The sequence below is a fragment of the Mytilus galloprovincialis genome, chromosome 1 (assembly GCF_965363235.1).
Source record: "Mytilus galloprovincialis chromosome 1, xbMytGall1.hap1.1, whole genome shotgun sequence".
NCBI classification, from domain to species: Eukaryota; Metazoa; Mollusca; class Bivalvia; order Mytilida; family Mytilidae; genus Mytilus; species Mytilus galloprovincialis.
In genome coordinates, this window is record NC_134838.1 from 101,394,051 (window position 1) to 101,419,799 (window position 25,749).

A 25,749-nucleotide genomic window follows, 5' to 3' on the forward strand; every position below is an offset into this window, starting at 1 on the left:
ATATGCTTACACCGAACAGAAGCTATAAAGAGCCCAAAAATTACTAGTGTAAAACCATTCAAACTGGAACACCAACAGTCTAATCTATATAAAAACGAAAAACACTTATGAACCACATAAACAGATGACAACTACTGAACATCAGATTGTATTGGATATCCATATATAAATTTTTACACTGATATCTCAACAAAGTGACATTGATTGCTTTTAAATATCTATACAAACTATGCTGCATATCTAAGAATTTATAATTGTACCAATGAAAGTTGTTAAGTCAACAAATATAATGTTTTTATTTGATAAATAACATAAAATATTAAATTCCATAAATTAACAATTTCAAAGAATAAAATACCATGTAAGATTGGCAACAGTTAATTAATATAATTTATATGTTATAATGTCTGCTTTTGAATTGAATGCTGTTGGGATGTAATTATGCAATCAATAGGATATAGGTGATCATAGGTTAATTCTCATTGAGTCTTAATGAGAAAGTATTTATACCAATTGATATGATCAACAACTGTATTTCAACCTGAAGCACAATTACTTTGTTGTATTAACATATGTAATTTTTTCTGTGAAAATAGGAGTATATATAAGCAGTAAGCTTGTTTTAGAGAATGACTTTGGTTTAGAGACATTTTGGCTTTGAAATACAATGAACATCTTTCAGTTACTCTTTCTTATAATGTTCTTGATGGTAAAAATAAATGATGAAACTATCCATATGTAAAAACAAGTAAAATTGATGGTTTAATATGAGATGATTTTTTTCTATGATTCCATTGCACTGCTAGCCTTTGCCAAGCCTAAAATAGTCTACATGAAATAAAATGCAATTTGATAATAAAATGCAATGTGATAACTAGTTGTAATATAACACATTTTTCTTTACACCTAATGAAAATTGTTAAATTCTATTTGATATTTTAATCACTTTATCTGTGGTCCCATATTATTGCAGTCTAAATAGAACATTAAATACAATAATTATTCTTCTGTTGTCAAAATACAAAAGACCAATCCACAACTTCTTCCTTACACATTATGAAAGGTTAAAATATGGAACAACAAAAATACTTTGAGATATATGTCAACCAAGCTGATGGGAAAGAAAGCATTTACAAGTACAGCAATATTTGCTTAAATTGAGACCTTTTGTGACTAAAGACATGATTTAGATTTATTTTTTGTGCATTTCTTAACATTTTTTTCAATGAAAATATATTCTATGTATACAAGATTTACTTTCACAAGTTCTCTGACTTATATGAAGTTTGGTAAAGACAGGACTTCAAGTCTCAAAAATTATGAAATAGAAATCTACATTGATCATTTAATTATACAGATATTGTCACAATCTACTTTACAATAAGAATTTCCTGTAGAAATTATGTAGATTAATATTATGATGAAATGAACAAGACTGACTAGGATTTTAGCTAGTGCATGTATATTCAGCACCTTGTATTAACATAGCAAGATATTAAAAGCCTTACATGTATCTGCATTTCATGTATCTGTATTTCAGAGCAGCAAACGTAATACACATCACTGTACAATATGTTACATCATATCAACCAGTAATTGATCTCATAAGTCATCTCCTATGCATATGTATTTTTGCCACCCAAAAAATGAATGCAGATAATGTGATATCTTTTATCATGTGACAATTTCCACAAAAAAAAAAAAAAAACTGGAATGTGGAGAGAATATTTTACCATGTGACAACTTCAAAGATATCTTATTGAGACTACACAGTGTATTCATATCAGCTATTCACATCATACAGTAACTTAAAGACTTGTGCTTTAAATTTTCAATTTTTGTAATATTTCTCAACCCTGTAATTGGTAAGGCTACCAAACTTTTAAATGTTTTACAACCAAATGAGCATACAACAAAACATGCTCTGAATTAATAATAAGAAAGGATTTCTATTGTTTTCAGTTTTTGTTATCTTCTGTTAAATCTCTCAGCCCAAATGTCCATCTGTCCATTATTAAACAACAGACTTTTGGTAGGGTATGGTGTACTATGTTCACCACCAGAGGGCATTGATGAATCCTGGGCGACTTCACCTGAAACTGCCTGAAAGGAAAAAAGTGTCAAATTAATTATCTGAACTAGTTTCAAAACTTTGCCATGCTAAAATATTATGTACTTATATCTACAGTGTATCCATTTTCACAAATTAAAAGGTAGCTGTAAATAAATAAATTCTTGCAAATACTAATGCAGTTTGTGTGTAAGAAGAAACCCTTGAATTAAGAATTCATTTTATCTACAACTTGTGTAAAGTTCCCTCATTTTTATAAACAGAGTTGGAATTAGGGCCCCTTTTATAGGAAAAATGGTTGATTATATAGGGAATAGCATAGGCATGAATGGATTGGGCCCCCTCTTAGGCAATCAGTGGGCCCCAAACTTGATCAACCTTATGAAAATCTGGAATGATGAAAAATGTGAAAAATTTCATATTAAGTTAGATTTGTTTTTCTGACATTGTAGACAGTAATTGTAATTTGTCACACATTACAATTTTTCTTATGCATTAGAAAAATCTAAAATAAGAAAAGAATAAAAAGACTTGATTCCTTTAAATTACCTGACATTCTGCTATAAAATCTAACAACATCAAAGTTAACTTTCTGTTGGAATGTAGTAATTCTTCTAGGCTAAAACAGAAGAAATAAAACTTTAAAAAAAGGGTTATATAAAATTATCCATTTCTCAAAGAAAACATTTTTAAAATAACAGGAGAATGTGATTATTGAATTCATTTTCTTTAAAATAAATTTTACAAACAAGATTGACATCTTTCATACTCATGTATTTGACTCTGTAAGGTAAGGAAAATATTTTCAAGACATCTATTTATGAAGCCCAGGTGGTCGTGTGGTCTAGTGCACCAGTACAGTGCAGGCGATTGGTGTCACGATATCTTAGTAGCATGGGTTCGAATCCCGGCAAGGAAAGAACAAAAAATTTGCGAAAGCAAATTTACAGATCTAACATTGTTGGGCTGATGTTTAGAAGAGTTATATATATATATATCATAAGTTATCATGCTTTGACCCAACTAACATGGTTATTTAGACAGTGTCGAAAATTATTGAACGGTGAGGGCGAAAGCCTGAACCGTTCAATAATTTTCAACTCCGTCTAAATAATCATGCTAGTTGGGTCAAAGCATAACATTTTTGTGCGGTTATGCTAACCGTATTAGGTATATAATTAATGAAACGTTACAGATCTAACATTGTTGGGTTGGTGTTTAGAAGAGTTATATATATATACCATTATTCAAAATTAACTGTTAAAAATAACAAGTTTACATACCTTTCGTTCTTAAAAATTTCATTTGAGACAATCTTGGCACATGTCTCCTTGTTCAGGTTAGGATCAAACAATGGAATGCCAAAGAAACAATCTAACAAAACCCAATCATCGGGTTTGGTAAAATAGTCATAGGACTTTTTCCGAGAATTTGAACAAGTGTCTGATTTCAAATCTAATGACATTGTTTGTTTTACATTTTTAATGTCTAAGTCATTTGATTTATGTGAAGAATCTGAGTCTAACATATCCAGTTCTGAAGCTAACATGTCAGCTAAAGCTTGGTCCTTTACACCATTACATGGATGGGATGGAGAGTTTTCACCATCTATTTTTAAAAAGTTATCTGCACTTGAAATACTAGAATTGTCTCCCTTGGCACTAAAATCATAACTAACATCATCGTAAAATTCATCATCATCTGAATCATCTTTCCATACAGCTTTAGAATTTAGACCAGTATTGAGTAGAGAAACATAACCACATGAGTGCTGTAAGTCTATTTTCTCACAAAGGCATTGCACTGCTGGGTGATTCTGAATTAGATCTTTAGAAAAAGCACCTGAAAGATTGTATTTTAAAGTTAAAATGACTAAACTGATATCTAAAAAAGAAATTAACTTTGCTATCAAGTCGCTGAAGCTACTAAACTGAAGTTAACTACTATCATAATCACTACCATTTGACTAACATTGTAGAAGGAGTTTTTTTTTGGGATAAACGACTAAAACAAAACTGCAAAAATGATATACAGCTGAAAGATGCCTCCGGGTGTGGGAGTTTCTCGCTACATTGAAAACCTGTTGGTGGCCTTCGGCTGTTGTCTGCTCTATGGTCGGGTTGTTGTCGCTTTGACACATTCCCCATTTCCTTTCTCAATTTTATGTAATAGTATAATTGTTAATGGAGAGCCAATATTTTCAATCTACATGTATTTCCTTGTTCCAACCTAAAATATTTTCACAAACCAATAAAATTGATGCCAACAAAGAAAATTCTTCCACAGCAAGATTATTATGGTTGTTTAAGCAGAGCTCCAGATAAGAATTCTCAAATTGGGTTTTTTACCCACCATTTCTTATATAATTGGGTGATAAAGCTTTTTAATTGCATTATCAATTCCAATTCACCCCTCATGTTAATATCAAATTGGGTTTTTCACCACCAAGCTCCTGAATGTATTGGGTTTTTTCATCAACACAATATTGAATATTTAGGCAATATCAACCCCAGATTTTTTTCCATCTTAAATATGTTTCTTTCTTTGTTTAGCTGTTTTATTTGGTTTAGGGTTAGGGTTAGGGTTATTTGCTAGCTGTTTTATTTGGTTTATTCACTGAGGAGCAATTGTAGGTTTAATTTGTGTCCCGTTCCAAACCTTCTGCCAGTTTTGTATTTTCTCACAAAAACGGATATGTGTATTCACTGGCACTCGTCTTACACCTTTATATAATAAATTCTGAGACCAGTGCCTGTGTGTGTATTCATTAATTAACCGTAAAATGAAAAAAAAAAATACTACATAAACTCTAATTATACTTGAATGATTTTGGTTTATTCAATTTATATAAATCTGGGTTTAGTTGTCTTTTATTAGAACTTTTGGTTTCTCATGCTTTATCATGTCATAATTGATTTGGCCTTTCACTTTTTCCAACTGATTTCGTTTTTGACGAAACCCCGTGTTTATTAGCAATGTTCTCGTTAGAAGGTACGCACACACGCCCGTGCTTTCGATTGACGCTTCCTAAAACACTGGCTGAGTCTTGTTATCATAACTTTCCCTCAGCTTTTCAAAAGAAGCAGAAAACATGCTTCTATTTAATATTTTTACCGGACATTCACTTTCGTTTTAATTCAATGTATGTTATGATAAATCTCGAGCAATGCAAACAAAATATGACTAAATGACACATGCTAATTGGATAAACGCAGAGAAGACCGAAATGTTTTCAAAAACACATGTACCTATTGAGCAAAACGGAAAAACTCCAACAGGGACCCATTTCAGCTACTTGATGCAGGGATCTATTTTTAGAACGAAAGGAGATTTCCAATTATAAATTTTATAAACATAGATTTATGCGACGACTGTAAACAGATAAGGGTAAATAACGCAAACAGTAGCCAATTAAAGGGTTGAGAACTCATGGTTTGGGCAAATAATTGGGTTTTCCTTTGAAATAATTGGGTTATTGAACCCTGCAATGGGCAATTGCATTGGGTTTTTTATTATTTTTATTGCGTGATCACGCAAATATGCAGCTTATCTGGAGCTCTGTTAAGTTTTTCTTGAAACATTTTTTTCAACTAAATTGTTTCAGTCTACTAACTTTAAAAACCTCTCATAATTTTAATAGCCTTATATACAGCAAAACAAGAATGTGTCCATAGTACATGGATGCCCCATCCTCACTATCAATTTCTATGTTCAGTGGACCGTGAAAATGGGGTAAAAACTCTAATTTGGCATTAAAATTAGAAAGATCATTTTACCTGAAGCAGGACAGACGGACGAACAGATGGACTGATGAACGGACCAATGGGCACACAAACAAGAAAACATAATGCCCATATATGGGGCATAAAAAATTGAATTTATTTGAATTTGAATGAATGGGGATGTGGAATTCATGTGAATTTTACCACAACTCAACAACATACAAAATAAAAAATCTGCATTTGATGTCAAAGCACAGTCTACAGTCTATATAAAATGTCATGCTCTAAATTGGTCTGAATTTGGATGAGATGTTTCATCATTTATAAAATTTTCAAATTTGTTATCTCAAGTACATACAATATGTTCAGAAGTCCAAATTTTATCAACTGTTCTGAAACCATTAATTTTAGTTTGGCTTTTAAATACAAGATCTTCCAGCAATATATTAAACCATTTAAATTATTTTGTTGGTCATGGGCTAACTTTGGTCTTATTTTGTTGGTCATGGTTTGTTTAGTTTGGTCTTTTTTGTTGGTCATGGTTGCTTTAGTTTGGTCTTATTTTGTCGGTCATGGTTTGTTGAGTTTGGTCTTATTTTGTTGGTCATGGTTTGTTGAGTTTAGTCTTGATTTGTTGGTCAAGCTTGGATAAGTTTGGTCTTATTCTTTATTTAGATGACTTACCATCTTCCTTTTTAAAAGGAAACGAAATATTGACAACCTTTCCTTTGGACTGCCAACCATGTGCCTGAAACAAAGTATATTTTAATAAAATCTAAATAAATTCAACATAACTTGCATATTCCTGTTCTATAAGCAACTGTATATGCAATCCAAAGAAATTAATCTAGATGTAAACTTTAACCAGATGCTCTGCAGGGCGCAGCTTTATACGACCTCAGAGGTCAAACCCTGAATAGTTGGGGCAAGTATGGACACAACATTTAAGCTTGATACAGCTCTGAATTTGGATTGTGATTAAATAGTTGACACAACATAGGTTTCTGACACAGAATGAATGTTGTCTAAGAACTTAAAAATTTTAAATTGGAGATTTACCTACATGTATTATGGTCCAATATCCAAAATCTAAATACATGGTTAGATTCAGCATATCATAGAACCCCAAGAATTCAATTTTTGATGAAATCAAATAATGTTCAATTTTAGACCCTTTAGACCTCAATGTGGACAATTTGATAACCGGGCCCAAATATTAAAAATCTAAATACATGGTTAGATTCAGCATACTGAAGAACCCCATATATTCAATTTTTGTTGAAATCAAACAAAGTTTAATTTTTGACCCTTTGGACCTTAACCTAGACAAATTTGAAAACGGGACAATACTGTGCAATTAAATATTTCTTGCTATTGCGCAAAACTGTGCAATTGAAGATTTCTTGCTATAGCACAATACTGTGCAATTGAAGATTTCTTGCTATTGCGCAATACTGTGCAATTGAAAAATTTCTTGCTATAGCACAATACTGTGCAATTGAAGATTTCTTGCTATTGCGCAATACTGTGCAATTGAAAATTTCTTGCTATTGCACAATACTTAATATTATAACAAAATGGGGGTTCCTTGAAATGGAAATTGTGTGATGATGTTGTTAAAACCTTACCGTTAAATGACTGTGTTTATTTTATATATTTTGTACAACTTTGTGTAAACATTGTTAACTTTTAATTATTCTTAACGTCCATGTTTTTACTATCGGAACAGCTGTGAATTGTTTACTTCATTTTAAGTACACCAATGACGTCATAGCCTAATTTTTCTATGACGTCGGCTCTGGGTTTGGTAATTTAGGTAAATGGTAAGCGGAAATGGTAAGCCGAAATGGTAAATGTTAAACCATTTTGGTAATGGTTTACCAAAGTATAAATACAGTGGAGTAAGCCAAAAAGGCTTCAGTACGACTTTACCCTGGGCAAGTGACACACACTAATTCCAAGCGATTGAATAACCAGAAATAACCAGACTATTTCCGTATAATGTTGGCTTGTTAGTTCCATAACAAGTTGTATTTAGAGAATTACTTCTCGAGAGAAACGTTATCAGTTTTGACATTGAATTTCCGTTACCATTTGCCGATTACCAAACTATCTTGTTCGTAAACTTTCTAGGTATTTATGTATTATAGTTCCGCTATCCATTTTCTTTACGATATTCTAATAAAGTAAGGTATTTATTTGTTAAACTAGAATACTGTTACTTAAGTTATTTATTATGTCTACGAATTGCTGATAGTTATTGCACGTATAAAATACAAGTTGATTTTTATTCGACGAGTCTGTTATTCTTACAAAAACCTAAACGGAACCAAACTAAGATCTATCAGAATACCACAATGTACCACAAAACCTATACAGAACCAACTGTAGATCTACCCGAATACCACGATACCAGAGAACCACGTTACCAAAGAAGAGTCGCCAGTTATAACTTAAGTTCATATATTCCAGTCTTATAGCAACACACTAAGGGTTCCAATATTTATAGTTAACACCAAAGCTTGACCGTTCGGTTTTCGTTACAATATAATAATTTTGAACCCCTGATTTGGACCAAATTGAAAACTGGGCCCATAATCAAAAATCTAAGTACATGTTTAGATTCAGTATATCAAAGAACCCCAAGAATTCAATTTTTGATGAAATCAAACAAAGTTTAATGTTGGACCCTTTTGGCCCCTAATTCATTGGGACCAAAACTCCCAAAATCAATCCCAACCTTCCTTTTGTGGTCATAGACCTTATGTTAAAATTTCATAGATTTCTGTTCACTTATACTAAAGTTATTGTGCGAAAACTAAGAAAAATGCTTCTTTGGGCCCTTTTTGGCCCCTAATTCCTAAACTGTTGGGACCAAAACACCCAAAATCAATCCCAACCTTCCTTTTATGGTCATAAACTTTGTGTTTAAATTTCATAGATTTCTATTAACTTATACTAAAGTTAGAGTGCATAAACCAAATGACGACGAGGACGACAATGTGATACCAATATACGACCAAAAAATATAGTTATCAAGCAGAGAAAATATTAAATTAATCAAAGTAACTTTCGGTGAAATAAATGACGTTCTAATCAAGTATGTTATTCATAAATTCATTACTAACCTGAACTAAAACAGCCGAGTGAGTAAGAGCATCATTCAGTGTCACCAATATGTTTGAAGCTGCTATAACACCTGGGTCATGACCCCATGTAGTTACTAATAATTTTTCATATTCCTGTCAATAAAATTTAAAATCAGCAATTTTTTAAGATATACATAAGTATATGTAACTAAATGAAAGCATATAAATTCAATTAATGCATCTTTTGTATCATGCAGAAACAAGAATGTGTTCATAGTACACAGATACCCAACTCGCACTATCATTTTCTATGTTTAGTGGACCACGAAATTGGGGTAAAAACTCTAATTTGGCATTTAAATTAAAAAGATCATATCATAGGAAACATGTATACTAAGTTTCAAGTTAATTGGACTTCAAAATCATCAAAAACTACGGGTAAAAACTCTAATTTGGCATTTAAATTAGAAAGATCATATCATAGGGCACATTTGTACTAAGTTTCAATTTGATTGGACTTCAACTTTATCAAAAACTACCTTGACCAAAAACTTAAACCTGAAGCGGGACAGACGGACGAACAGACAGATGAACGAACGGACGCAGAGACTAGAAAACATAATGCCCCTCTACTGTCGTAGGTGGGGCATAAAAAATCTTCAACACCCTAAGCAAATTTTGAAGAAATGCTAATGCTAATTTGATACATAATACACTTAAATATCAAATACTGAAATGTAAAGACAAATTCTCAAATCTTTTTGTGAATTGTTTTTAAGCATGTCTGGTGCCATAAGAATGAATACAATATTTTGAGTCCAGTATCAGGTGAACAAAATTATTATAATACAGAGCTAAATCTGATGATAATGACAAGAGCACATAACAGCTAATGCCAACATATTATAAATGTATTATCTTACAAAAGATATATTTTACCTGAAATATACTAGGTAATCTCTGAAGACGTGTTCCCTTCACCAGTAACATAGAAGGTGGACCATTTCCTGTTAACTTGTACATGAATAATTTAAACCACACAGAATTTGCCTGAAATGAGATTGATGTTTTATTAAAGTATCTTTCTCCACTCCATCTGTAATGTTCAGTTGAAAGGTAAATGTGTGCTAAAATCACCTGTTAAACCTATGCAGAATAACAAGGAACACTGTTCAACAAGTTGAATCGAAATGTAAGATTTTAGACAATAAATATAGCTACAAACGGGTTTCTGTTCTGTCACCTCACTTTGTGGTTAGTTTTGTCATTTAATAGCCATTATTTTCATTAAAAAAAAAAAGACTTAAGTAACAGCAATTTTCTTGGCAATTACTCGTTAATTGTTAATTATTTGAGTTTTGAAAACAAAACAAAAATCAATTCAAACTATCCTAGAAAAATCAAAGTTCATAAATATTCTAAATCATTATTTAAGTATGTATTTTTAATTTATCATCAACATTAGAAATATGAGAAACAGTTGTTTTTTTTAAAAAAAATATACCTCAGCTATTGCAGGGCCTATATGTTGTGGTAAACAACTGGTTACTGGTTTAATTTCATAACTCAGTGGAGCCATGGATACTAGCAAACTACAAACATATATTTCTACACATAGAAAAAAAAGTTAAACACATACATATCAATTAAAACACTTAAAATGTATATTATGTTTAATTTTGTTTGAAATTAATTAAAACCACAGAAATAATACCACTAATTATATTAAATATACAAAACAAATTCATTAAATTAGCGGTAAATTGCTATCGTTTAAATGTGTGTTATGAGATTATCTTGAAAGTCTAAACATTCATAGGTTAGATAAAATTAAAATATAATTAAACAAGAATGTGTCCATATATAGTACACGAATGCCCCACTTGCACTATCATTATCTATAAAATTGAGAATGGAAATGGGGAATGTGCCAAAGAGACAACAACCCGACCATAGAGCAGACAACAGCAGAAGGTCACCAACAGGTCTTCAATGCAACGAGAAATTCTCGCACCCGGAGGCGTCCTTCAGCTGGCCCCTAAACAAATATATACTGGTTCAGTGATAATGAACCCCATACTAAACTCCAAATTGTACACAAGAAACTAAAAGTTAAAATAATACAAGACAAACAAAGGCCAGAGGCTCCTGACTTGGGACAGGCGCAAAAATGCAGGGGCTTTAAACATGTTTGTGAGATCTCAACCCTCCCCCTATACCTCTAGCCAATGCAGAAAAGTAAACGCATAACAATACGCACATTAAAATTCAGTTTAAGAGAAGTCAGAGTCTGATGTCAGAGATGTAACCAAAGAAAATAAACAAAATGATAATAATACATAAATAACAACAGACTACTAGCAGTTAACTGACATGCCAGCTCCGGACTTCAATTAAACTGATTGAAAAATTATGTCTTCATCATATGAATATCAGGCACAATCCTCCCCGTGAGGGGTTTAGTATCATACCATCATAACATATATGAGAAGAACATAACCCGTGTCATGCCAACAACTGGTTTATTAATAATAAATGTGTTTAGTTCGGATGCAAAGACCCTATAATTGAATCAATATTAACGCCAAAAAAAGCAATCTTTAATGACCTGACAACAGTATCGTAACTATATCCCTTCTTAAAAAGTCTATTTAAAGGTTTTGTTAGCTTCTGAGGTGAATACTGACATTTTTGTGCTTTATAAAGAATATTTCCATAAAATATTGGATGTGAAATACCTGAACGTATAAGAAGTCTGCATGTTGAGCTATATTTATGAATGATGTCCTTATACCGATGATAAAATTTAGTAAATGTTTTGACTAGTTTGTGATATCGAAAATCCTGGTGTAATAATTTTTCAGTAATACATAAATTTCTCTCGTTAAAATCTAAAACATTGTTACATACACGAGTGAATCGTACAAGTTAAGATATATAAACACCGTAAGATGGTGACAAGGGAACATCACCATCTAAAAATGGATAATTAACGATAGGAAATGATAAATCATCGCTTTTATCATAAATTTTAGTATTAAGCTTTCCGTTAATGATATATATATCAAGATCGAGGAAAGGGCAGTGATCATTGTTAGTATTAGCTTTATTTAAAGTAAGTTCAACAGAATAAATTTCTTTAGTATACATACTGAAGTTGTCATTATTGAGAGCTAAAATATCATCCAAATATCTAAAAGTATTATTAAATTTGTGTATCAGATGTTGTTTGATGGGTCGTTGCTGATTTTAGTCATAAATTGTAACTCATAGCAATACAAAAACTGGTCCGCAATAAGTGGTGCACAGTTAGCGAACAAAAATGTTATCTAGTAAAAATTTAAGAGCAGATATAGTATCAAAGCATGTCCAATTGACATAGTTTTTTTGTTTATTGCTACTAAAAAATGACCTAAAAGAGTTTGAACATATATATTCACATTCTGACTTTTTAAATGCCCATTAAATTAGGTGTGTGAATTTTTTCTTAATGAGAATGTGAGGCAATGTGGTATATAGGGTAGAACAAGAGTGCACACGCTGAAATGTCTCGCCTTCTATACTAATCATTGATATTATGTTGATAGTCCTAAGTATAAAGCTTTATTACAACTGTCTCATAAACTTAACATTAACCAAGATAACTAAACAAAGACCAATGAACCATGAAAATGAGGTCAAGGTCAGATAAACCATGCCAGGCAGACATGTACAGCTAACAATGCTTCTATACAACATATATAGTTGACCTATTACTTATAGTTTAAGAAAAATAGACCAAAACACAAAAAATTAACACTGTGCAATGAACCGTGAAAATGAGGTCATGGTCAAAAGAAACCTGCGCTACTGACATAAAGATCATAAAATATTTCCATACACCAAATATAGTTGACCTATGGCATATAGTATTAGATAAATAGACCAAAACTCAAAAACTTAACTTTGACCACTGAACCATGAAAATGAGGTCAAGGTCACATGACATCTGCCCGCTAGACATGTACACCTTACAATCATTCAATACAACAAATATAGTAGACCTATTGCATATAGTATGAAAAAAACAGACCAAAACACAAAAATTTAACTATAACCACTGAACCATGAAAATGAGGTCAAGGTCACATGACATCTGCCCGCTAGACATGTACACCTTACAATCATTCCATACAACAAATACAGTAGACCTATTGCATATAGTATGAAAAAAACAGACCAAAACACAAAAATTTAACTATAACCACTGAACCATGAAAATGAGGTCAAGGTCAGATGACACCTGCCAGTTGGACATGTACACCTTACAGTCCTTCCATACACCGAATATACAAGCCCTATTGCTTATAGTATCTGAGATATGGACTTGACCACCAAAACTTAACCTTGTTCACTGATCCATGAAATGAGGTCGAGGTCAAGTGAAAACTGTCTGACAGACATGAGGACCTTGCAAGGTACGCACATATCAAATATAGTTATCCTATTACTTATAATAAATGAGAATTCAACATTACAAAAAATCTGAACTTTTTTTTCAAGTGGTCACTGAACCATGAAAATGAGGTCAAGGACATTGGACATGTGACTGACGGAAACTTCGTAACATGAAGCATCTATATACAAAGTATGAAGCATCCAGGTCTTCCACCTTCTAAAATATAAAGCTTTTAAGAAGTTAGCTAACACCGCCGCCGTAGCCGCCGCCGCCGTAGCCGCCGCCAGATCACTATCCCTATGTCGAGCTTTCTGCAACAAAAGTTGCAGGCTCGACAAAAATCAAAACTTTGAACAGATTCAAAATCACCAATATAAGCATGCAATTTATTCAGTACTTCCAACGAGTTTTTGACACTCCAAAAGTAATTAATTCCACTATATCGAAGGCCTTGTTTGAACAATTTATTATCAGGTTTTTGATTGTACCAAGTGTACTGGTAAGAAGAATAGATAATTTAGAAGTGGAACATTGGCTTGAAGACGAAATAAATCTATATTTGTAAGGTGTTTTGTGTAGTTTCGGAAGCCAATACATACATGTAGTTGGGACTTTCATTGTTTTTGGTTCTGCTTGGAAAGAGGTAGCTAAAAGTTTATGGTTGTTACAGAAGTCGTTTTCTGAAAATGGAGTCAGTTGGAATGTTGGTGAATTGGTGATTTCTTTTTGTAGAACCTCAATGTAAAGTTTACGTCAAACAATAATAATATTATTAGCAGCTTTATCGGCCGGGACAAAAACAAATTCCTTGGCTAGTTCTTTTAGTTTATGTTTGATACGAGAAATAGGTTTATTGTGGTTATTGTTAAGAGTAAAATGTTCTTTAAAATGTTGAATACGTATATCAACAATGTTTATTACTGAATTAAAAAAAGAGTCCAAAGATTTTTTGTCAGCTTTTTCCTGTTTTATCCATTTCAAACAGTAAGTACGGAGTGAGTCGTGGATGATATCACGACACTCATTCTAATTAATAGTTGAAGGGGGACAATATTTAGGTCCTTTACTGAGGAATGATTTCAGCTCTCGGTCTTGAACGACGTTAAGATCTCCTGTTATAACATGGGAAATGGGTCCATAAATGTATTTGGAATTACTGCAATTACATGAAGTAGGTGTATTTTCAGTGATATTAACATCTTTACACAATTGGCTATAATTAAACACAAATTTCCGGGTAGATTTCTTGTAAATATAACAAATAAGAGGGAGCTCAGTATTATCAAAATATAACAGAATGGTCGTTAAAAATACCAGCAATAGTAACAAAATCAAAACCTTTATTGACATACTTTATTTTAATAAAATGTTTTTTATGATCTTCAGGACGATCAATTTTAAGAAACAGTTTAGAATAAAAATGCCATTATAATTTGAACGATTTCATACTTAGGACTGCTATATGAAATTGTGTTGCAATCCTCTAAAATTTTATTTAACTTATTAATCGGTAATGAGCTTTGTTAACAGATAATGTCTGCCTTTGTTTTTTGAAATAGAAATTAGGTCCGAAATATTGGTATGATTTGTCCGAAATTTCTTTGATTGCAATTTTTTCTACAACCATGAGAGCGGTTTTTTCGAACAGTTTTAGAAACAATATCCAAAATGTTAACAGAATCGGTTCTTGATATATTCCCAATTATGTTCAGTGGACCGTGAAATTGGGGTCAAAACTGGAATTAAAATTAGAAAGATCATATCATAGGGAACATGTGTACTAAGTTTCAAGTTGATGTAAGTTTAATTTCATCAACAAGAGCGCACACACTGAAATGTCTCGCCTTCTATACTAATCATTGATATTATGTTGATAGTCATAAGTATAAAGCTAAGCTTTATTACAACTGTCACATAAACTTAACATTAACCAAGATAACTAAACAAAGACCAATGAACCTTGAAAAAGAGGTCCAGGTCAGATGAACCATGCCAGGCAGACAGGTACAGCTAACAATGCTTCTATACAACATATATAGTTGACACATTACTTACTTATAGTTTAAGAAAAATAGACCAAAACACAAAAACTTAACACTGTGCAATGAACCGTGAAAATGAGGTCACGGTTAAATAAAACCTGCTCGACTGACATAAAGATCATAAAATATTTCCATAAACCAAATATAGTTGACCTATGGCATATAGCATTAGATAAAAAGACCAAAACTCAAAAACTTAACTTTGACCACTGAACCATGAAAATGAGGTCAAGGTCACATGACATCTGCCCGCTAGACATGTACACTTAACAATCATTCCATACAACAAATATAGTAAACCTATTGCATATGGTATGAGAAAAACAGACCAAAACACAAAAATTTAACTATAACCACTGAACCATGAAAATGAGGTCAAGGTCAGATGACACCTGCCAGTTGGACATGTACACCTTACAGTCCTTCCATACACCGAATATACTAGCCCTATTGCTTATAGTATCTGAGATATGGACTTGACCACCAAAACTTAACCTTGTTCACTGATCCATGAAATGAGGTCGCGGTCAAGTGAAAACTGTCTGACAGACACGAGGACCTTGCAAGGTATGCACATATCAAATATAGTTATCCTATTACTTATAATAAGAGAGAATTCAACATTACAAAAAATTTGAACTTTTTTTTCAAGTGGTCACTGAACCATGAAAATGAGGTCAAGGACATTGGACATGTGACTGACGGAAACTTCGTAACATGAAGCATCTATATACAAAGTATGAAGCATCCAGGTCTTCCACCTTCTAAAATATAAAGCTTTTAAGAAGTGGGCTAACGCCGCCGCCGGATCACTATCCCTATGTCGAGCTTTCTGCAACAAAAGTTGCAGGCTCGACAAAAACTACCTTGACCAAAAACTTTAACCTAAATTTCACACTATCATTTTCTATGTTCAGTGGACCATGAAATTGGGGTCAAAACTATAATTTGGCATTAAAATTAGAAAGATCATATCATGGGGAACATGTGTACTAAGTTTCAAGTTGATTGGACTTAACTTCTTCAAAAACTATCTTGACCAAAAACTTTAACCTGATGTGAACGGACGCACGACGGACGGACGAACAGAGGCACAGACCAGAAAACATAATGCCCCTCTACTATCATAGGTGGGGCATAAATATGGTTATTTACATAAACATCAATTCTTAATAAAATATTTGTAGATAAATTGCTTGACATGAACGGACTCTGAAGATTGTTGGCCACACTGCACTATGTTAGTCATACTCTCAAGAAACAAATGAGGCCTGAAATATAGCTACCAACCAGTGACAAGAGACATTTTATGGCACTTAGTTTTACCCTTAAAATGATGACAGTGAATTAATTGTACCTATAATTTCTGTTTAATACTCTAGCTCTAGTAGCATGATCTAATCCTAACAAACTTTCACATCTGATTAAATCAACAGCATTCCCATTGTCTGTGTCTATATTTAGATCTTTGTTGTATCTCAGGAACTTCAATGTATCTCTCAGGGTCAGGGCATGTTGGAAGTATCTTCTTGCTTCACCTTCAGCTTCAAAACCAACCTATGTTACATCAATATATTATTGTTGTGGATATTTCTTCATGTATTCCAAATTTTAGTTTGTTGGATAAATAAATGAACATTAAAAGTGAAGTATTCTACTATGTATTCTACTATGTTTATAGTACTCAAAGTAGACAAAATCTAAATTCAATTTAGGGTTAAACTTTATATAAACAAAACAGTATTGCTGTTTTTTTTACAATGCCATGTCTTTGGATCATCTTGAATATGCTTGAAATAACTACCACTAACCAATATATAGCAAATAACCATCTATTTTTCTTTAGAATATAGCTTCCATCATTCCTGTATTACATACATATTCAAAATAATCACAACTGTCATTTGTTTTAAAATGTTTGCTGTTATATAATAAAAATGGTACCATAATTCTTTAAAGATATATTGAAACAAATCTTGAGAACTAGAAGATTAATTTTTCCTCACAATTTCTTCCATAACTTCATTTTTGTTCGTTGGCATTAAAAAATAAATGGGTAATGTCTACATGGGATACAGATGATGTCCCCACTTGCATACAAAATTTTAAAGTGACACAACTCAAGAACAACAAAAATGATGCTATCCAAATTTGTACTTAATCTGTGGTAATAAGCATTGTGTTTACGTTTCATAACATTAGGTTGTCAAGGCAAACCTATGTTTATAGAAAACAGAAACCAAAAACTCAGCAATTTTTCCATTTGCAAAGGGACATAGCTGTAGAACAATGAAATTGACAGCTCATAAACTAAAGTTAGAAAATGGAATCATATTTGGGATGTACAGACGGACAAGGGATACACTTAATGCCCCCTCCAATAAGGCGGGGGAAACATGCATTACAAGTATACCTTTCCAAGTTCTGTTAAAAAGCTATCCAATGATTCGTCACTCAACTTGCCAACCTCAAACATTGTAACAGCATGACTCTTTAATCCCTGTAAACAAACTTATAGTTATAAACAGCAGTTGTTAATCATTCTACTTTAAAAAAAACTTACTCTTATTTTCAAATTTATGTTTTCAGATAATAATAGATATAAGAAGATGTGGCTCAAACCTTACCTAAAAAGTAATGTTCACAAACTTGTGTCTTCCCTTATCTTCACTTTGTCTAAAAATTCTACTACAGTACATAAATGCTTACTGGTGATAAATTTCCCATCATAAGGAAGGCAGTAAGAGTAGAGTCAAACAGAAAGGCTATTCTTTTACTTCCTCCACTGGTGGCACTTTCTTCCTCTACAATATACAAAATATTAAGGTGTTCCTAACACTACAGGGAGATAACTCTGTAAAATATATACAATGAAATTTTTCCAAGAAAGTGATTAGTTCAATTTTTTTTTCGTTTTTTTTTTTCAAAGGGTCAAAGTAAATATTTTGTCAAAATTTTATGAAAATTAAACGAGCCAAATTAATTTTAGTCCAGGAATTGGGTACCACCTTAAAATCAATTATAGAATCAGGCTTTTAGGTGTCCAAAACCGATGTTTATTTCAGATTGCTCCATTTGTATAAAAGAAAAAGATGAATATGTTATTTCACATCGAGTTCAATCAATTTGGCTTATTATTTATTATACATACTAACCCATAGCTTTTTCTAGAGCACTGACATCTCTTTTTTCCTCCTGTACTGTTGTGTCTGCTAACTCCTTCAATTCTACTTTTTCTTCCTTCCATGTGACAATGAGCTGATCTGATGATGGTCTGAAAACGCAAGGATATCAAAAATATCTATATGATCTGATAGAAGGAATGTGAGAGGAAAGGAATGAATTTCAAATAACCTCCCACAACCAATCTACTTTGTTTTTTTAGTTAATTGGCATACATAATATTTCAAAACATTAAATTAAGTCCCTCATACCTTCATTTTAATGGAATCACACTTACTTTTTAGATGCCTGTGTAACACTAGTCCATGAAGAATGAACATCATCTGAATTGATAGATTCTGATCCTTTCTTCTTAGCAAAGCCAAGTCTACAGTACATAGAAACTGCATTCTGGAAAATAGCATGGTATCATTGCAACAAAAATATACACTACAGATGCTAAACTTTGAAAAATACTAAGGTACTTCAAAAGAAAAGTTACTGGTTGTTCAGTTTTATATTTTGATAATGAGGATATATGCTTTGTATTCTATGTTCACAAGTCAGACATAAGCTTTAAAACACAAATATTTATATGAAATATGTATTTTCACCCAATTTTTTTTTTTACAAATAATATAAATTACCTTTACAAGCTCAAGGTCAATCTGGAGAACATTGGCCAGCTGAAAAAATAATTAGTATTATAAGTCAAACATTGAATACTGATATTGAAGTTTATTAATCAAAGAATGTATGAAGTTGAAATGATATATTCAACTTTAGTTCAATGAATATAGTTTTCCAAAAATGTATAGATTCTATTTTATGAATTCTTTTTGTTTCTTTTTTTTTGCAATTTGATAAAAACTATGTACACTCCACAAATCTATGGACACTGAAAACAGATCTGATTGTTTTCCTTACTTTCTGGGTTCAGCAAAAACAAACTAAATCAATAAATATGACACAAGAAATTATAATCTAACTTTTTTTTAACATTACTGATGAGGCTTTTGAAGACAAAAAGCATGTCTGGAATAAACTTTTATAAGCCTGGTATAATTGAGTTTATCTATATACCTTTGAAAACATTATATTTCCAAACAATAAAAAAATCCTGCTAAAATAAAAAGATGCTTAAAAGATGACATCTTAAAAAAAAAATACCAATAGTTCACTCATGAAAGTACTCTGGGAACATTTTTTTTTTAAGACTCAGTGTCTTGGAAACCCATTTTTTTTAATTAGTTATTATCATGATTCCTCTAAAAATTATTCCTTAAGACAAAATTTACCTCAGACACAGTTGTATGTTCATCAATTGATACAAATATTTTGTACAACAATGTCTCAAAATAATCTCCTAAAACTCTATTCATCACAAATCCTTCTAATGGGGGCACTGAAAAACAACAAATCAGAGGAAACTATATCATCTATATAAAACCTCTTTTAATTCTTAATTATCTCCCCTATACACATTTCAATCTATATAAATGTATATTTCAATGGTTTATTATTAAGGTCATCTTAAAGCATAAAATAAATCTTTTAAGAAATTGCTTTTCAGAAGTTTTTTAAAATAATAATAAATATTCAGATTTTCTTTATGTTTACATTTTCCCAAACAATTCATTATGTAAAAAAAATAAGTAACTTATCCAAAATCACTACTCACAAAACTGTCTGATAGAACACTACAAAAGTACATGTAGATAAACACACTATAACTTTCAACGCAATAATTATCCTGACATATTATTACCTATGATACAATCATCATCATCTATAGGTACATCTACATATACATATCCTTTTCTATATAAACCTGAAACAAAACAAAAATCATTATCAGATTTGCATAGAAAGTAAACCAATTATGGTGATAACTATTTATTCTCTTATGCTTTTATGTTAAAGGTAATGCAATTCAGGGGCTTCCACTGTACTTATAGGAATTCCTTAATTTGCACAATTTGTAAAGGGGGTCTAAAATAGGGATTTTAATGCTGTGGGAATGATTTTTTTTTTATTTGTACTGAGTTGAAATACAGAGATTTTTATAACAAATTTTTATTGCAAGTATATTTTCAGATCTTACCATGTAAGGCTTCGTAGTCAATTTCTCCAGCAGTTTGAGTACCATTGTCTATGATGCTGTCAATTATTAATTTTTCTGTCTGTGAACATAACTATAAAATAAAATAAATAGTGATTTTAAAAATATATCAAAATGTGTCAATTAGTCATTAGCAGGGCTCATACTACTTCAGAATCTTATGGTGAAGCTATTTCTTTTTTTGAAACTGATAGGGAGAAGTGGTGGGAATTGAAAGGGAAGTGCTTGTTAGCTTATTATGCTATAATGTTTGGTTTTTACAATGATATATATCCAAATTTGTGTATCCTTTATTGTTAAATTCTTTTTTGCATTGTTCCTATCTGACTTATTTCATGACTGAGACAGTAACTTTTGTTTCAGTTTACAATTTAAGTCAGTAATTGTCATTTAAATTAAAGTTCAATGAGGAAAACTATTCAGTTTATGATATTCATTGTTTTGCATTGAAAAATGTATAAATTTTACATTTGCATTAAAACATATTCTTGTAACTGGCCATTCCTGGTATATTTTTACCTTTATATCTTCTTCAGTTATATACCCTGTAGAGATGGTCCACCAATGATCAATCAGTAATGTATCTATTGGTTGGACAGGTAATAATTCTTTGGGATTTTTCTTTCGGAAAAATTTCTGTGAAAAACAATGCAAACATAATGTTAACACAGAGATATGTCTCGTCTTTTTGTTATTTTGATAATGCACAAGTTGAAATTAATTAAAAATTAAGTCATTTGGTAAATTGATTTCTTGTATGAAATAAATATATGAAAATATATTTTAGATATAAAAAGCAATTTTATATCCTTGTTAATTAATGGATATCATATATATTTAAAAAAAAAAAAAAAAAAATTAAAAAAGTCTAGTGTTGACAAAATAATTTATTTAAATGTAAAACTCATCTGCTAACAGTAGTGCTGCTCTTTCCTAATGATAATTAATACTAACCTTGGATGACCGACACTGGTTCATCAAGTCAATATACTGATTTCTACCGATTCCTAGAAGTCTTAAACCTGAAAACAAATATTTAACCTTTATTAAAAACAATTTTTTAACACAAACTTGATTTTCATCCCCAAAACAATCACAGGTTAAATTTGTCTTGCAAAACTCTTTTGAAATGGTAATTCTCACATGCTCTTATCATTTGTTGTTCATATACTTAAAGGCCTAAGAAAAAAATTGTCTGTGTCCTGTTTTCCAATTCATCCTTATTTCTTGTGGCCGTTTCACATACCCTAACATTTTTTATTGGAATTTAGCAACATAAATAACTTTGTGACAAAATTAGAGTTGTTCCAGAGATGACAGGAGTTTTATAATAACACTAATGGCGTCAAACTATCCGTGCACTTTCCCCCCTCATTTTAAGCAAAATAAAATATGAAGTTTGATTAAAATTTATACTTTGCTGCTTTTTAGCAATTTAAACTAACCATGGATCCGAGATGGACCAACAGTGACTGGAATCAGTATTCTTATTTATATATACATGATATGATTAAAGATCAGCTGACAAAGAAAAACAAGTCAAGGAAAGAAATAATGCCTGACATGTAAAAAATTGACAATTAAAGTCCTGTATCTCTTGAACAGTCTCGAATTGTATTGACTCAAAATAAGAACAATGGTAAAAAGCGGTAAATCCATGTCATTTCTCATATTAAATTTGGTTTTTACGACTTTCAATAACTTCTCTGGTTTCTTTAATTTTTTATTTTTTCACATAACATATATTTGACTATGAAAGCTTGATTATTAAGTTGAAAATTGCAGTAAATTGAATTAAAGATCAAATTTTATAAAAGAGAAATTAAGAAACTTACAATCAGCTGCAGTAAAGTTTGGTAATGAGTCATAACTTTTTTCATGTGACATGATATCAGACATCATATTAATATAATATACAAATGGTGTAACTCTGAGTCCTTTGACGACTATGTCGGACAGATGATACGGGTATAACATCAGATGATCCTGGCTATACTGTAACATATCCATATAGTATCTCTTCTCATCTTTACGTATTGTCTTTACTACAAAAATAATTGTTATATAACAGTTTTAAATAATAAATACTTTAACAACTGAGAATGTTTTTATATGTTTACAGCAAGTGCTTAATACTCAGTATTTTTTTGCATGCAATAAAGTGTAAAATGATTGATTTTTGTAATTGTACTTCAAGTTTTTAACTATCTCTATAGATTTGTAATTTCAATGTGTACAGGACTGCACACAGGTAGGTAAAAGTATAAATAGAGGAATTTAAGATGCATATGAACATTTTCTTCTTTAAACATTTCTTCATAAAACGTATCAAATAAATTTCAAAATTAAGATGGCATTACAGTTTCAATATTCTGGTTTATTTACTATTTCTTTATTCACATAAATCAGAATAAATGAATGAATATTTAAAAACATATGCATACATTTCTTAACAGTGTAAGTATGAAAAATTTTAAAATATTTCTATGCTGCAAGTTTAACATATTTCTATGCTGAAAGTTTAACATATTTCTATGCTGCAAGTTTAACATATTTCTATGCTGAAAGTTTAACATAAACAAGATTGATTGATTGGTGTCTCATGCTAATTTCAGCACTATTGATGAAAAAGTAAAATCACAAAAATACTGAACTCAGAGGAAAATCAATTTGGAAAGTCCATAATCACATGGCAAAATCAAATAACAAAACACATCAAAAACGAATGGACAAGAACTGTCATATTCCTGACTTGGTACAGGCATTTTCAAATGTAGAAAATGGTGGATTGAACCTGGTTTTATAGCTAGCTAAACCTCTCACTTCTATGACAGTCGTATCACATTCCATTATATTGTCACCGATGCTTGAACAAAACAAACAGACACAATAGTCAAAAATGTCAAAAATAGGGGTACAGCATGACTGATTCATCTTAATCTGAGGTGGAAGTCTGGTCCACTGGCCCAGAGAGAACCATAAACCTTTGGAAGGAAAACTTATAATCCTAGTCAATTCACTTTTGTGATTTCATACATTGTTTATGTATGTTAATTATAACTGTTTAAAATCTCATTTGATAGTGTTTCTCATTGGTGAATATACTGATAGTGATTGGTTAAAACATGGGGTTATTAGTTTTATTTTGAATACATACCAATATTTGCTTTCCATCTTAACTGATTCTTTATACTAAAGGAAACAATGGCTTTGTCATACTCTCTCTGAGAATTTCCCAACACCTGAAAATATTTAACAGTATTTAAAAAGAATTGATATTTTAGGTTGATTTTTGTACCAAATCATAAAGTAACAACTTATAGCATGTATAGTGGAATAAATCAGATTTGTAATGAACACAATTTTTTTTTAATTTTTGCTGAAATTTTTGAACCCTTGAGCATCCTTAATCTTGCAGTGAATGATAAATTATAAAAAGTACCTCACAAAAACCTGTTACTGTTAGATTTTTTTTTATAGAAAATTTGTAAAAGATACTGTGAAAAAAAAATCTACTATGTGTTATTGGTTATTTCAATATTTGAGGTACGCATAATGAGAATCAAATTTCTTTTTGTTAACTAAAATTTTCTTAATTCCGTCAATATCATTCTTGACCTACAAATGTACTTATAAGGACTGCTACAAATGATTCAAACAAATATGCATTTCATACTCCATATTGTAGATTTACATATGTAGCGGTAAATACTGTTGCAATTTTTGCTGAGATATATACCAACCTGTTCAGTCATAATTTTCAGTAGAAAAATCAATAAAAAAAAAATTCGGCCCAAAATTTTCATTGTACTAACAAATTCAAAATCGTTGACTTTTTTTTGTCGCTTTTTTTAATTCTTTTGCGCAGAACGCAGAAATCTACTTCCTTCTCCGGTCTCGTTGTCATGAGACTTGGAGTAGTCTAGTAAATTATAGGAACTCAAGGAATACAATACCAATTTCAATTTTAATAATTCTTTGTCTTTGATATGAATAAATGTTACCAGGGTTGAGTTCAATATCGTAGCAGCTATGTAGCTGCTATCAATAATTATGTAACAACTAGTTAATAGCTACACGTTTAATAGTCAAAATCTACGTAGCACTATGTAGCCGCTACGATATTGAACGCAGCCCTGATGATCGTGTTTCTTTGTTTACATTGAACATGACGTCATAACTTAAATAACGTCAAAAGTAAAATCCCTAACAACAGAACCAAAATCAGAAACGTTACAATATTTCGGTTTCCTTTTTGACAGATTTTGAAGTTACAAAAAAAGAATTCATTCAGACTTCTTCCCCTATCACTGTTAATGCCAGCCTCATATCTACAACAGATAAGCACCCATGCAAACTTCAACAATGATATTGAACAAACTAAAAAAGATGACTTTAACAAGCGACAATATCGATATATCACATCAAAATAACAAGTTTCAGTGGGGCAGGTAGACAACTGCAAATGGAAGAGTAATTGTTGTATGATGTCAATAATCAAAACGGCACAGATTTTCAAATAGCAATAAGGAGTATACACTAATTGCTATTTTTGCATGGCTGACCAGAGAATCTATCCCACTTAAACTATTGATGTCAAACAACAATCCCTTTCCATTGTGGCGTCAGATACTTTGTATTATGACGTCTAATTTCATGGGAACCTGTGTGATGTCCAGTAGTGGCGGACAAAAAGCGATAAGGTGTATTGTCATGGGACATTCTGACTGAACAGGTTAAGATTTTATTTGCTTTTGTGAACAAAATGGTTCCACAAAAAAGCACCAGTTGGAAGGTCAAGTGTGGGACCATATTTGGTCACTCAGTGCATACTGATAAAATTCCCTGTTTGTGACAGGAAGTTTTTTGGGACTCCAGAAATTATATTTAGAAGATAAATTTTAATATTGTCTTTTATCACACCTGCTTCAGATTTGGTGGCAATTTGGTCCATGGATGATTTTGGCGAATATTATTTTCAATGTCAGCATTCATCTTGATCGTTTAAAAATCAAGTCATCATGTACAAAATTAAATAATTAAATGACTGTTGATAGACACCCCCATTTTTCTGCCATGTTGTTAAATTGACGGAAGAGATAC

At 31.4% G+C, this 25,749-nt stretch overlaps 1 protein-coding gene across 1 annotated transcript; it reads right to left on the reverse strand.

The window, feature by feature from the left end:
- Positions 1 to 277: 277 nt before the first annotated feature.
- LOC143047532 (protein FAM91A1-like) lies at positions 278 to 25,749 on the reverse strand. The gene is made up of 21 exons (XM_076220592.1): positions 25,570 to 25,749; positions 23,804 to 23,888; positions 22,482 to 22,691; positions 21,601 to 21,668; positions 21,166 to 21,282; positions 20,629 to 20,719; positions 20,293 to 20,355; positions 19,823 to 19,929; positions 19,172 to 19,210; positions 18,823 to 18,935; positions 18,518 to 18,636; positions 18,072 to 18,166; positions 17,776 to 17,862; positions 16,720 to 16,919; positions 10,387 to 10,474; positions 9,822 to 9,932; positions 8,922 to 9,035; positions 6,478 to 6,541; positions 3,355 to 3,913; positions 2,621 to 2,690; positions 278 to 2,103 (listed from the first exon to the last, which is right to left on the reverse strand). Exons 1-21 carry the CDS (start codon positions 25,639 to 25,641, stop codon positions 1,969 to 1,971), a joined length of 2,607 nt encoding a protein of 868 aa, XP_076076707.1. The 5' UTR covers positions 25,642 to 25,749; the 3' UTR covers positions 278 to 1,968.

Bases quoted from the DNA above. Each gene is read 5' to 3' on its own strand.
- LOC143047532 (XM_076220592.1), bottom strand. From the start codon at position 25,641: ATGAATGCTGACATTGAAAATAATATTCGCCAAAATCATCCATGGACC. The intron at 16,920-17,775 runs GTATACTTGTAA...GATGTAACATAG, and splicing joins TTTTAACAGAACTTGGAAAG to GTTGGTTTTGAAGCTGAAGG. The intron at 6,542-8,921 runs GTTAGTAATGAA...ACTTTGTTTCAG, and splicing joins ACTCGGCTGTTTTAGTTCAG to GCACATGGTTGGCAGTCCAA.